This window comes from Narcine bancroftii, chromosome 9 (assembly GCF_036971445.1).
Source record: "Narcine bancroftii isolate sNarBan1 chromosome 9, sNarBan1.hap1, whole genome shotgun sequence".
Lineage (NCBI taxonomy): Eukaryota > Metazoa > Chordata > Chondrichthyes > Torpediniformes > Narcinidae > Narcine > Narcine bancroftii.
The window spans coordinates 103,553,946-103,569,071 of NC_091477.1; the positions used below are offsets into that span (position 1 = coordinate 103,553,946).

The following is a 15,126-nucleotide window of genomic DNA, read 5'->3' on the forward strand; positions in this document are numbered from 1 at the left end:
CCGGGAGTCACAAGCATCATTGGGTTCCAGGGATTTAAACTCGTGTGTGAGTACTATTAAATTTAGTTGGTGCAACTCACCTTGAACTCTGTGGTTTTTTCACTCATTGTGTACCTAGTCCAACTACAATGTATTAAAGATGGAAAGTTCTAATTAAGAAATTATGGGGCTGTAGTACTGCTAAAGGCAGAGGTGCTGAAATAAATGCTGTCCACACCAAGCAAGTAAATCAGTAATTGCTGTTTATTTTAACCACGCCTATTCCTTTTTAGGGGAGATGACAGGCTCACAGTTGTGATATCATAATGCTGATATGAGACCTGGCTGTTCCCCTGGCAATGCACTCCTGCAGCCTGGAACTTCTGAGTAGTGGGGGGAAAGCCCCTGTGCCCTGCCATGCTGGCTGTTCGCTACAGCGATTCGGCCTGTCGAGTGCGGGATTGACCTGGCCCGCTACACCACCCCCATCAGAATCGCAGTCTCTTTAGGCGGGCACCCCTGGCGCCATTGTGAAGGGGCAGGGAAGGCTCTGATCAGTCCGTGGGCTTTCTTGAGGTGGTCGACTGGTGGTAGTAGCAGTACCCTGCTGTTTTGTCGCTGTGTTGTGGCTGGGATACTGCAAAGGTTGCCATGGGGGCGCATGAGGTGGCCGAGTTTTGTGCTGTAGCTTCCACTGCGCAAATGGGCTGCACATGGATGGAGTTGTGTTGCGGAGTGTGGAAGAGCCGGTCTGCTTCTCTTGCCACAAGGTGCAGTTTGGCAATGTCCATGTTGGAGATGGTGGTGGCAACTGGAAAGGAACAGGGCTACAAACAGAAAGCACTTCATGTGTCCGTCTGCAAGGGCCACTAGCTCCTGCATCAGTTCTGAGGGGTGGGTTGTTGACAAAAAGGGTGACTTTTGCTGCTGCGGCGGGGTCCAGGGTGCTGACCACATGCCAGAACTTCATGTCCTCAGCTGTTATTCCTTGCAAGGTGAACTGTGATTCTGCAAGTTGTAGCCAGCTGCGTGGTTGGATTGCCCAGAATGGTGGCAAGTGGACGCTCACAGCGTAAACTGCCAGGGGTGATCTTTTGGTGGAAGCTGTTTGGGCTGTAGATGAGTTGGCAGGATTCATTTTGCTGCATGTTGTGGGTTCTAAAAATGTTAGAACCTGTTCGGGGTCACCACTAGCACTGCTAAAGGCAGAGCTGCTGAAGTAAATGCTGTCCACATCAAGCAAGTAAATCAGTACTGCCATTAATTTAAAACACGCACATTCATTTTTAGGGGAGGCGACAGGCAAACTGGAGTGATGACATAATGCTGCTGTGAGGCCTGGCCGCTTCCCTGGCATCATGCTCCTGCAGCCTGGAAATTCTGCGCGGTGGGGAGAAAGCCCATGTGCTCTGCTGCGCTGGCTGTTCGCTACAATGATTTGTGTGGGGTTGACCGGGCCCACTACAGGGCCCATTCTTAGAATTCTTTTATAATTTGAAGAATTAATATGTTCCAGTGGTTCATTGCCTGTTCTCCGGGGGTTGCCAGTGTTTTCACATTATTGATTTTTAAAAATTAATTTATAAGACCTCCTTGATTAGAGGAAGGGGATAGATTAGATTTATTTTTATTTTTTATTTTTTTCCTTTATTTTATGTTTCAACAAATTGGTTTAACGTGATTCAGGTTTTACAAGCAATTATTGATGTAGTTTTATCTTTTTATCCATTGGCTTTTTATTGTGTGTGCTTGTATACAAGAATTATGTAATTGGAAATACTGTATTTATGCTTCTATGTTAAACTCAATAAAAATATTTTTAAAAGAAATAGTGTAGTAGATGTCCTTCATGGTAGGAAGAGAACCCCCAATGATCTTTTCCACTGACTTCACTATCCTTTGCAAGGTCTTTCAGTCGGAGGTGATACAGCATCCAAACTAGGCGGTGATGCATTCTACATTCTGTAGAATGTAGTGGGGTTGGAGGGTGGGAGATGAATATTCCTCAGCCTTTGTAGGAAGTAGAGGCGCTGCTGTGCTTTCTTGGCTATGGAGCTGGTGTTAAGGGGCCAGGTGAGATTCATCGCCAAGTGCACTCCAAGGTTCTTGATGACCTGAATGGTGGTCAGTGGTCAGCGGAGCATGGTCCCCTGGGCCCTCCTGAAGTCAACAACCATTTCTCTTTTTTTAACATTCAGATACAGGTTGTTGGCTCTGCACCATCTGCTAGGGACTGCACCTCATCTCTGTATGCCGACTTGTCATTCTTATTGATTAGACATTGTTGTGTTGTCAGTGAACTTGATGATGTGGTTTGAGCTGTGAGTAGCTGCACAGTGGTGGGTTAGCTGAGTGAACAGTGGACTAAACACGTAGCCCTGGGGGGTGGTTGGGAGCTGTGCTTAGTGTGATGGTGTTGGAAGTGCTTAGAGTGTTTGAGGTCTCCCCAAAAGGAAGCTGAAATTCCAATTGCAGAAGGGGTTGTTTAGACCCAGCAGGCTCAACTTCCTATCAGGCACTGAGGTATGATTATGTTGAATGCCGAACTGAAGTCAATAAACAATAGTCAATTGTACGAGTCCTTATTTTCCAGGTGGGTGAGGGCATCGTCTGAAGAGCGGTTGGATCTTTCTGTGAACTGTAGGGGGTCCAGTGACGGGGGCAGCAGGAGATTGATGTGCCCCATGACGAGCCTCTCGAAGCACTTCATGATGATGGATGTTAGTGTGACAGGGTGGTAGTCATTGAAGCAGGACACAGACGACTTCTTTGGCACAGGAACAATGGTGGTGGCTTTGAAGCATGTTAGGACTACAGCACTTCTCAGGGAGATGTTAAATTATGTCGGTGAGAACATTTACTAGCTGAACTGCACATCCCCATAGCATTCTGCTGGGAATGTTTTCTGGTTCACCAGCTTTCCGTGGGTCGACCTTGCCTAACTCTCTTCACTGCCATGTCGCTTTTCGCCTCAAAACATGCATGGAAGTTGTTCAGTGCATCACCAGCACAGGCAGATGGTGCGGTCTTGTGCTTGGTGATATCTTGGATGTCCTTCCACATGCATTGCGTGTCCTTGCTCTCTAAGAAGGGACTATGAATGTACTGGGCATGTGCACACTTTGCTTCCCTGATGTCCTTAGATGGCTTCGTTCTTGCAATAGCTAGGGCTATCTTGTCGTCCATTCTGAAGGCAGAATCTGGGTTCATGAGCAGTACATGTACCTCTGTAGTCATTCATGGCTTTTGATTAGAGCGAGTGATGATGCTCTTTGACGCAGAGACATTATCAGAACACTTACTAATGTTGCTGGTCTCTGATGCTGTATACTTCTCCAGATTGATGCAGCTGCCACTGGTCGCTGCTTTCTTGAACATGTGCCAGTCAATGCGTTCAAAGCAGTCTTGAAGTGCATGAATGGCTGGGGCTGGCCAGGTTTTAACCTGTTTCAGAACTGGTCTGGAGCATCTGACAAGCAGTCTTCATGCTGGGATTAGCATTACACAGATGTGGTTTGAATATCCGAGGTGGGGGTGGGGCTCTTCCTGATATGCATTGGAAATGTTCATATGCACAAGGTCTAACGTGTTGGTCCCTCTCGTAGCAAAGTCCACATACTGATGGGAATTTAGATATCCTTGACTTGAGGTTCGCCTGGTTGAAATCTCCAGCAATAATAGTCAGTCTGTCAGGGTGTGCGGTGTGAAGTTTGTTTATAGCCCCAGATCACCTCCTTAGCATTGGCGCTGTGGGGGATGCACACTCTAACTAAGAGGACCATGGTGAATTCCTGCAGTAGAAAAAATGGTCTGCATCTTGGAGTCACAAATTCCAACAGCATTGAGCAGTGACCGGAGAATCGTGCAGAATCTTACACCATTCGTGTTGATGTAAACACACAGGTCTATTCATAAGCAGCCACAATTGACTGACGTCAGTACAACTTTTTACAGGGTATAAAAAAAACTGTTACACAAAGTTGTATATTTTAATATAACTGTTATTTACATTTGGAATGCTCTATTCTGATATGTCAATTAATTAAAAGTGTTACAGAGTATATAGGTATATTTCTGGGAGATAAATTTGGGCAGGTTTTTTCGTGTAGGTCACATAAAAACAGTTTAAAACAGATCTTATTTAAAATACTGGAGCTCTACTCATGCTAGACGTGTTGGGGCCAACAGGCTTTGCAAAAGATTTGAAAAGTGCCCAAGAGACTTCACTAATGGATTGTTCACAAAAAGGCAACAGATGATAAAACTTGTCAGAGCTAGAGATTGTCTGGAGGGGAACTTGCTGTTCTAAGAGGGTGATGTGGTTTTGCAAGCAGAGAGAGTAAAACAGGCTTTCTCTCTCTAAGAGAGACACACACTCATAGAGATCAATTCTACAGTGATACAGTTAGCAGCAGTAGCTGGGATTGGAACAGGACAAGCTGGCAAGCTTGTGGAAAACCCTATCTGGAAGATGGGTTGTGAGTGCTTGGTACAGCCTGGTCAAAGCCCTTGTGGTTCATGCAAGATGGGAGGACTAGCTGTCTAATGTTTCACTTGACCTGAAAGAAAGGTTATCATCTGGAAAACCCAAAGTTTCTTCAGCAAGACACTGAAGTGGCCGATGGAAGTAAATCAGTTGTGGGTGTCCAGCATACAACAAATCTCTCTCTGAAAACTGACAAGAACTTTCCTGAGCGATAACCATTTACCTTTTAAGCACCAAAGTCTGGTGAACTTTTTACATGTTAAATTCTGTGCACAGTATAGGAATTGCCTGCAACCAGTGAACTTGAAGGAATGAGAAGCGAGATTGGACTGTGAACCAAAGAACTTTTCTGAATGTGCGCTTAGAATTAGAAGGGGGTTAAGTTAGGTTAGTTAAGTCAATAGTGATAAGTTAAGTGTGATTCTGTTTTCATGTTTAAAGATAATTAAAAGCTACTTTTGTTTAAGAAACCATTTGTCTTGATGAATATCTATTGCTGTTGGGTTTTGGGGTCCTCTGGATGGATTAAATTCTGCCAATTTCCTGGCTATACTCTGACATTTTTTTATAATAGCTACGTGTACTTGCTGATCCTCTGTTAGATTAGATCTGGCTTGGGAGCCACATATGTATTTTTATTAGTATGAAGTGTTGAAGGTAATTTGATTTAATGTTGTATTTTATTTTCAATTTCATCATGTATTTTGAATGTCGGGGTCATTTAGAAGCATTCACTGTTCTTGACACATAAAACACTTAGCATGGCTTGATTTTGCATGTTTCATGGTTAATCCTTGTTCTGGCCGGCTTGTGTATGATGTTGTACAGGGTTCTAGCAGAGAACCTCACTATTTTGTATTGGAGCAGTATCTATAAACAAGTTGACAGTGCATTTGAAAAGTTGAGTCTATACCTACCACATTGCGCTGCATAACTTTTTAAGCATAATATGCTGTGAACTTGATATTCTGCTGCTGAAGGGGGAGATTTGCTGCCTTGATCTTGTATAATCTAATTAAAATCTCCGTTCGTTGAACTTTTGAAAAAAATAATTTAAACGTGCAGCAAGGTAACAGGCCTTTCTGGCCCATGAGCCTGTGGTGCATAAATACCCCAATTAATCTACTATCCTGTATCTTTTCCGTGGGTGAGAGGAAACCCATGCAGACATGGGGAGAACATACATACTCCTTACAGACAGTGCTAGATTTGAACCCAAGTTGTTGGCATTGTAACAATGTTGTGCTAACCACTGCATTAACCATGTCACCTTAAACTTGTTTGTTTTTAATCAGGAATCTTCTCAGTATAAGTGGCCAATGGTGCTCTCACAATGTCTTTGATAGTCACTGAGGCCCTGTTCTCAGGGTCACCCACTGTCAATGCTGTTACTGAGATTGAATGATTTTGACGTTGAACAATTAAAAAAAACCCAAAAACTATCATTAGATTTGGAAAATTAAAACTTAAAACATGGGTACATAGCAGCCCGAGGCCTGCACCTCGGGCCAACATTGGAAAGGGCCATCGAATGCAGCAACCGGCAAGACTTTGCATGGTCTGAGATACTAGTTTCCATAGGGTGTCGGTGGAATGGTGAAACTGGTCAATCACTGATGGTGGATCCCAGGGATCTCAATCGGGGCCCAAATGCTGGAACCGACCAATCAGTGGCTGGGCCACTCAAGCCACACCATGGTGGTGACGTGGCTGAGCTCACCATAAAAGGCAGAGGTGCCCCTGAATAAATTTGGTGTTGAATATACTCTACCAGTGTGTGTCTTCTTTCTTCCACGAGTCTTGAGCTACAATCCAAGAGCTATAACCTGGCTGTAGCAGTAGCAACCCCACTATAGACACACACTTAAAATGTTTAAGCCAACTGATTTAAAATTGTTTGTATGCACTTTTATTTGTAACTATTTCTTCTAATTTAATAGTTCAGCCTAGCAGTTCATATTAAGCATATGCATGGCCCAAATCTCACAGCTGTGTGCTACCAAATTGAATTTCAAAAGTCCACCAATGCAGTACCAGTGTCCTGACCAACACTTTTTTGAATTTTTTTTCCAAAAATAATAAATAGTAAAATTTTAAGTATACAATATATTAAACTTTCTCACAAAAACAAAACAATAGAGGAGAGTCGGACTTCCAAGTGATCGCGATACATTTTATTTCACTACCGCCGGTGCTATTTTTCTAAATGAGATTTGATATTTCGTTAATTTGTCACTTATTTATATGAAATTACCTAATCATTATAACTCGAGGTCACCCGTGAAGGCCACTCCTGTTATCCTGGTTATTTTTCTGTGATTTCTGAGATGGCCTAATTTTTACACATGACCATGTGACATGTAGAAAAGTTCTTGTCTCAGTCCCACATCTGAAACACATCTCTGAAATTTTGGCTTTTGATCTGTGTAACTTTTGTGGGGTAAGATATAATTGGTGTAAAAAAAATTATACTAAACCAGTCCATATTTTTCATTTATAATTTATGTCATGCTGTCCTTGCACCATTCTGACCAGCTTCTTTTTGAAATCACCACACCCAAGGCCAACTCCCATCTTTCCCTTTACCTCTGCAACCCTGGTTTTGCACTTTCCCTCTGTACATTTTTGTAATAAATTTGGATGTATTCCCCAACCAAACTGTTGGGTCAGTTTCAATAATTTCAGGTGGGATCAACGTTGGTCCCCGTCTTTCTCTTAAGAATGATCTAAGCAGGAGAAAACAGAAGAAGGCCCCATTGACCACTCCATATTTGTGTCTTAATTGTTCAAAGGACGTGAGTTCCTTCCGTGTAAGAGTCCTTAATATATTTTATGCGTTTGTCATACCACGAATTTAATATTCTATTGCCCATGTTCATAGGCAATAACACATTTTTACACAATGGTGCCTTTATTGATATCCCGACTTTTTTTCCTTTACATTGATTAATTTCTTGCCATGTTCTAATCATATGTATTAGAATGGGGTTATCCGTCTTTGGTGATTTGACACTCCATTTGACACTCCTCCATTGAGTACATTCCCATTTGAACCCAAGACCGGGGAGGGGGATGTCTTCAGTGAAGAAGGCTGAGAGAAATCTAGCCTGTGTAGCTAGGTAATATTTTTTGAAATATGGAAGTCGTAAGTCCTCCCAGCCTGTAGTCCCATGTCAGTTTTTCCACTGCAATTATTGGTACCTTATTGTTCCATAGGAACTGTCTAATATGGTTGTTTAGTGGCTTAAAAAAATTTGGGTTATGGAATAGGCAGCAATTGAATAAGGTATTGCAGTCTTGGTATCACTTTCATTTTGATGTTGTTAACCCTTCTCACCAAAGTAATCTGTAAGTCTCTCCACTTCTGTAGGCCTCTTTCTATTCTCCCAAGAAATGGAACATAATTTAGTTTGTACAGATTTTGCAAATGATTGTCAGTTGCTATTCCAGGATATTTTATTTCATCATCTTCCATTTAAATTTACTTCCTTTTTGGTATCTTTCATATTCACTTTATCTCACTTTTATCCATATTCATTTTGTAGCCTGATGTTTCTTCCATTTTTTTTTAGTGATACTTGTAATTTTCTAAAGATAGGTACAATAGCACATCATCAGCGAATAGACTAATTTTTTTGTTCTTGCCCGATTTTTAAGCCCTTTATATCCGGATCCCTTATTATCTCTGCCAGTGGTTCAATCGCTAAAATAAAAAGTGTTGGGGACAGGGGGCATCCCTGTCTGCTCGATTTACTTGAGGGGAACACTGCTGACATCTGATTATTTGTTATTGTTTTAGCTTGTGGCTTATGGTATAAAGTTTTTATCCAATTTATAAATGTTCTGCCTATATCAGATTTTTCCAGTGTTTTAAATAAAAATGGCCATTCCAAATGGTTGAATGCTTTTTCCACATCTAAGGAGACCATAATACTTGGATTTTGTTCAGATTTTGCCATGTGTTAAATATTAAATAATCTTCCTAGACTATTTGAGAAATGCCTTCATTTTAACAAATCTTATAATCAGTGTTCACAGGGATATTGTATGACAAAGTTTTTAGAGGGTTCCTATTTTTTTTCGGTAACACTGTAATAATTGCAGTTGAGAATGACTCGGGGTGGGGGGGTGGGGTTTATGTTTCCACAGCTTGCTCCAGGACATCTATTAAAACAGACATTAATAATTCTTTGAATTGTCTATAAAACTCAGGTGGAAATCCATCCTCTGCTGGTGATTGATTAGCCTCTAGGGTGCCCAGGGCCTTTTTGATTTCTTCCCTTGTGAAAGGAGTATCTAATTCTATCCTTTCTCTCTCTTCCAGTCTTGGAAGTTCAACATTCAGCAAAAATTCTTCCATTTTGTACTTGTGTCCGAGTAATTCTGATTTGTATATTTTCATGTAATATTGTCTAAAAGTGTCATTAATTTCTTTTTGCTTATATACTAGAATATCTGTTTCTATTTTTATAGCATTTATCATTTTTGATGATTCCTGTTTTAATCTTCCAAGCTAAAATTTTGTGCGCCTGTTCACCCAACTCATAGTATTGTTGCTTAGTTTTTAATATAGTCTTTTCTGTCCTATATGTTTGTATTGTATATTAGCTTTTTATTCTCTAGTAATCTGTATTCTTCTTGTAGTCCTGTTCTTTGATATTTTTTCTAATTCTTTAATATCCTTCTCCAAACTTGATTTCTACCATATGTTCCCTCTTAAATTATATCCTATATAATTTAAGCGTGATTTAAGCATGCCCCATATCAGAAAACTATTATTAGTAGATGGCAGATTTATTTCACAAAATATTCTGTTTTTTATCATTCTACTTTTTAAGTGGGCAGACATTAAAAATAAGTCAATCCTTGTATGTGAGTCATGCACCCTTGAGTAAAAAGATTAGTCTCTCTCTGTGGGGTTTAATTGCCTCCATACTCTGAAAAGATTTGGATCTTTCATATATGAAATTGTGGTTTTTGCTGCTTTTGCCCTCGTTATTGTTCTTGCTGATTTATCTAGTATTGGGTCCAAGCAGAAATTAGTCTCCTTCAACTAATATATTTTGTCTTCCCTCTGCTGCTTTTAAGAAGATGTCCTTCATAAAGACTCCATCGTCATAACTTGGGGAATAAATATTCATAAATGTCCATGCTTCTCCATAACTTTTACAGTATGCTATTAAATACCTTCCAGCTTGATTAATCATCTTTTAACACTGGTGTATTTTTATTAATTGGAATCGCCATCCCTGTTGCCTTTGAACTAAAGAAGTCGATATTATTTGTCCCACCCATCCTCTTTTTATCATGTTCCAATTTGGTAAGATGTGTTTCCTGCAAACAGATTATATCTACTTTTAATTTCTTTAAGTATGCTAAGTCCTGATTCCTCTTCACCATTCCGTTTATTCCATTAATATTAGGACTAATAAACTTTAGTGTTTTATCCATACCATTTTTCACACAAATATTGTATAACAATATCTTCCCAATTTTCTTAATACTGTGATAACATTTCCCCTTTAAAAACACACACACATCCTTAGCTCTGATAGTGACATTGACAATAGTACACGAAAGCCCGTGGGTTCTTCCAAAGAAGAAGAAACCCTCACTTTTGGATCCTCTTTTAGAATTCCACTTCTCCTGGTTCCATCTTCCCCCTCCAACCCCCACCCCAAAAAAAATCGGAGTTCCTACCTTGCTGCTTTCCTTACCACCTATTTGTCTTTTTGGAGCTCACCATATAAACCAATGTTTTTTTCCCTTTTAACACAAGATGGCTCAGTACTACTAAATATAAATATAAAGATGCATCTTTCTGTTAGTCCCATTTTGAAATGGTCTTTTCAGTCCTTTCAGCTGGTGACTTTAATCTTTTCATAACTTAAAAAAAATTCTTCCACTTTTTCTTTATTCTTGAAAATTCATCGATTACCTTGTGAGACATTCACCATCAGCATTGCTGGATAAATCATTAAATATTTAAAGTTTTTAGAACACAGTTGTCTCTTAACCTCATCAAATTCCTTTCTTCATTTGACCAAGGCAGGGCTGAAGTCCTGGAAAAAAATGTTACTTTTGCATTGTCCACCACTAATGGGCCATTATTATTTTTTGAATATTCATATGCTGCTCCCAAGATCACATCTCTCTCCCGGTAACTTAAAAGTCTTACGAGGACTGGTTGTGGTCACTGTTTGCCATTTCTTCTGGGTTTGAGGGTCCGCTGACCCCTTTCAATTTGCAGCTTTGCATTTAACTTATTTTGTCTCACCATTTGTGGGATCCAAGTTTCAAAGAAACTCAGTGTCTTTTTCCTCTATTCCAGTGATTCTTGCATTGTTATAGCTAAAATTTTCCATATGCTCGATCTTGTCCATCAGTCCTTTCTTTTTTGCGCACTATATTTTTGCTTTATCTTCCATTGGCTTCAGCCTGTCTTTTGTCCAACTCATCCTCTGAATGAGTGATTCGTTCATTTAAGTCTTCCACAACTTCTTTAATTTCAGTTACCTTCTCTGATATACATCTCTCATCACTGATTCTTTGGCTTGGCTTCGCGGACGAAGATTTATGGAGGGGGTAAAAAGTCCACGTCAGCTGCAGGCTCGTTTGTGGCTGACCAGTCCGATGCGGGACAGGCAGACACGATTGCAGCGGTTGCAAGGGAAAATTGGTTGGTTGGGGTTGGGTGTTGGGTTTTTCCTCCTTTGCCTTTTGTCAGTGAGGTGGGCTCTGCGGTCTTCTTCAAAGGAGGCTGCTGCCCGCCAAACTGTGAGGCGCCAAGATGCACGGTTTGAGGCGTTATCAGCCCACTGGCGGTGGTCAATGTGGCAGGCACCAAGAGATTTCTTTAGGCAGTCCTTGTACCTTTTCTTTGGTGCACCTCTGTCACGGTGGCCAGTGGAGAGCTCGCCATATAATACGATCTTGGGAAGGCGATGGTCCTCCATTCTGGAGACGTGACCCATCCAGCGCAGCTGGATCTTCAGCAGCGTGGACTCGATGCTGTCGACCTCTGCCATCTCGAGTACCTCGACGTTAGGGGTGTGAGCGCTCCAATGGATGTTGAGGATGGAGCGGAGACAACGCTGGTGGAAGCGTTCTAGGAGCCGGAGGTGGTGCCGGTAGAGGACCCATGATTCGGAGCCGAACAGGAGTGTGGGTATGACAACGGCTCTGTATACGCTTATCTTTGTGAGGTTTTTCAGTTGGTTGTTTTTCCAGACTCTTTTGTGTAGTCTTCCAAAGGCGCTATTTGCCTTGGCGAGTCTGTTGTCTATCTCATTGTCGATCCTTGCATCTGATGAAATGGTGCAGCCGAGATAGGTAAACTGGTTGACCGTTTTGAGTTTTGTGTGCCCGATGGAGATGTGGGGGGGCTGGTAGTCATGGTGGGGAGCTGGCTGATGGAGGACCTCAGTTTTCAATACAGATTCAATACTTGTAAAAAGACTGTGTAAAATTTCCATCATGTTCAGGATGGTGGCTATATCTTGGGCTGACTCACCAGCTCTGCTGGCTTCAACTGGTCCCAAGCCCTCATCAGGCTTCCACTCGATGCTCTTGCCTGAGCTGTTACTTGAGTTTTAATTTTTGGTTGCCTTAGTCGTTTAGCACCAATTTTATCCATTTTTGATGATAAAAGCTGGTTTTTGAGCTTTTGAACTGTCTTTTTAATACTTTTTATGGAGAGATCTTTCAAAACACTTCTGCTCAGCTTATTAGCATTACCCTGCCCCTCTCCTGACCAACACTTAACCTGAAGAGTAATCAAAGACATCAGAGTCCTAAGAATACCTCTGGTAATCAGAAGATATTTTTCAAGATGGTGTCTATATTTATGAAGTATGAATTAATGGACAATGCAATAAATGATTACCAGCTCGAGTTTTATAGAACAGGTTGTACCTCTTTATTCTGGTGACCTTGGGACCTGGCCATTGCTGGAAAACAGAAATTGACCCCTAAGGGTAAAAACAGGAAATAATAGTGTGGGGCAGCATAGTGGTTAGTGAAACACCTTTACAAAACTAATGATTGGGATGTTAGTGCAAACTCCTTACAGACAGCACAGTACTCTAATCCCGGTCCCCATCGCTGGCGCTGTAAAGGTTGAATCTGGTGCCGTTAGTACATGCTCCTTACAGAGAGTGTGGGACTCGAACCCCAATTCACAATTGCCGTAGATTCAACCATTCCTTCAATCACCATAAAGCGATGTCCTGCAATATGCTATTGCTGCCAAGGAAAAAAGGTGCTGGTTGTCCATCCTATCCATAATCTTGCATTCCTCTTTTAAGTCACCTCTCATTCTTTGTGCAAATTAACAAAAAAAAACCCTAGCTCTGTTAATCTTCCTTAATAAGACGTTCTCCAATCTAGACATCATCCTGGTGAATTTCCTCTAAGCCCTCTCTAAAGCATCTACATCCTTCCTGAAGTGAGGCAATCAGAATGGAATTCAATACTCCTAGAGTTTTATAGAGCTGCAACATTCCCTCTCAACTCGAGCATTGTGCTAATGAAGACCAGCACACCATACACTTTAACCACCCCGTTAACGTGCGGTAACCTTGAGGGATCAAAAGACCTGGATCCTAAGATCCTTCTGTTCCTTCACACTTAAGAATCTTGCCATTAATCACAAACTTCACATTCAAGTTTGACTCACTTCACACTTATCTGGATTGAACTTCTCATCTTCCACTTCTCAATTTTTAAAAAATATACACAAAGGTAACTAATTTGACACTAATGCCCTGTATTTCTTTTTCCATGATCTTATTGCTTTGCGTTTCACCTCGTAGATAGCCATAAGCCTGTTCTTTAGATACATTTGTGAGTTTAAAGTTTCAAAAATGTGCCTTACAAAATAATATTGTGAAGTTAAGTATCTTAAGTTGGCATGATGACTGAAACAAGGCAGTTTGATTTATTTCCCATTGATGGTCCCTTTTCCTCAACAAATGTATTGCAAAACATTTAAAACTCTCAGGGTTTAATTGAGTGCAAGCTTTGAACGAATAGAATATGGGCTGCAATCTTTACCCACACTCCTAGCACCACATTCTGCCTCCTTTCCCAGTATTGTGCCAGAATTCAATCTGCAGTCGAAGGTAGAAACTTATTAAGAGTTGATTCAGGCCAACTTTCTATTCGGTTTGTTTCTGAAGAATTTTTGATAAGAAATGGTAGCTCCAGTAATGTGCTGTTGAGATCAATACTGGAATTACTAATGCTTATTTGTCCATCTCAGATTGCATAGGATGCAAAGAACTTCTGGGATTAATATTCAAACAGATAAACTATAGATCTATTATGAAGAGATTGTAAGTGACACTAAAGAATACAAATGAATAGAGAATCTCAGAAGTAGGAAGAAAAAATGTTATTAATGACAGTTCAAGACTTTAAGAAAATGTAGTGTTTGAGTATATAGATGAATATTTTGTTCAAATTGACAATTATTACTTGACATGCTACAAATAGAGCAGGTATTTTTTTAAAATCCTGCTTCTTCACATTAACAAGATCCATGAAGGTACAAAAATGTGTCCTATATTTAAGAAATTCTGTAAGGTTCTTAATTTTTTTTGCTTCAGATTAAATTTTGCAGTTATTTAAAAAAAAAATCCAGTGTTTATTAGTTTCCAAGTTTTTTGTTTCACTGCACATGAATACTATGTTTCTTTTCAACTCTAGTATATGATATTGCTAATAAATTAAGTCTGTTTCTATTTAATTGGCATTGATAAGTTGAACTTTCTCAAAATAGTTTAGAATTAGCTCTTTAATTTCTGATGCCTTGGGAAAGCAGCCAGCATATCAGGACACATCACCTAGATCGCACTCTTCTCCCTCCCATGGTGCAAAAGGTACATGTTTTTAAAAACATGCACCTTCATATTCAAGGACTTTCTTTCAGACTTTTGAACCGACCTCCCATTAGTAGATGATGCCTTTAATTGTACTTTTCTCTTTAACACTATACCTTGCACTTTTTGTTTTGTGTGACCTTAAACATTGCTATTTTATTGTTTCACTATCCCCATGCCTCTTTGTTTTTTAATTTTTGCACTACTTGCTGTACTATATACAGATTAATTTCCTGGATAGCATCCACAGTTTGCATTGTATCATGGTAAAGTACCTTTTTAGACAGTGTTAACTTTTGGAAGTGTTGGTTGAAGAAGAATTATATCCTAGATGTCAGGGGAGCTGTCCTCTTTGAATATTGTTTTTCCTGTAGTTTGGCAAATAGTAAGGACCTGAATTTAACCTCATCTGAATTTACCAATTTACACTGAGATGCGAGTCCAGATTGTGCTCTAGTAGAACCAGAATTCCCAGTTTTCTGGATCATAATTTCAGGGAAAATAAACATAATGTGTATTTTTATTTACTTTTAGATCCGCAAGATGAAAATAAAATAGGAATAGATGGTATTCAACAATTCTGCGATGATTTAGGATTGGATCCAGCCAGTATCAGTGTACTGGTCATTGCATGGAAATTTCGAGCAGCCACACAGTGTGAATTTTCAAAACAAGAATTCATAGATGGTATGACAGATTTAGGGTAAGTAAAATAACATATTTGTACAAATGTAAGTTATTTATTCTATTGACCAATTCAGGATTTAAATAGGTTGTAGT

General features: G+C 40.2%; 1 protein-coding gene across 5 annotated transcripts in view; it reads left to right on the forward strand.

Annotated features, from left to right (window-relative positions):
• The window catches only part of dcun1d1 (DCN1, defective in cullin neddylation 1, domain containing 1 (S. cerevisiae)), a 67,292-nt gene that overhangs the window by 20,571 nt on the left and 31,595 nt on the right, over nt 1–15,126 (forward strand). For all 5 annotated transcript variants that reach the window (XM_069897119.1, XM_069897116.1, XM_069897120.1 and 2 more), the window contains exon 3: nt 14,881–15,049. In XM_069897119.1, coding sequence (XP_069753220.1) covers nt 14,881–15,049 — 169 coding nt within the window. The remainder of the gene's footprint in view (nt 1–14,880; nt 15,050–15,126) is intronic.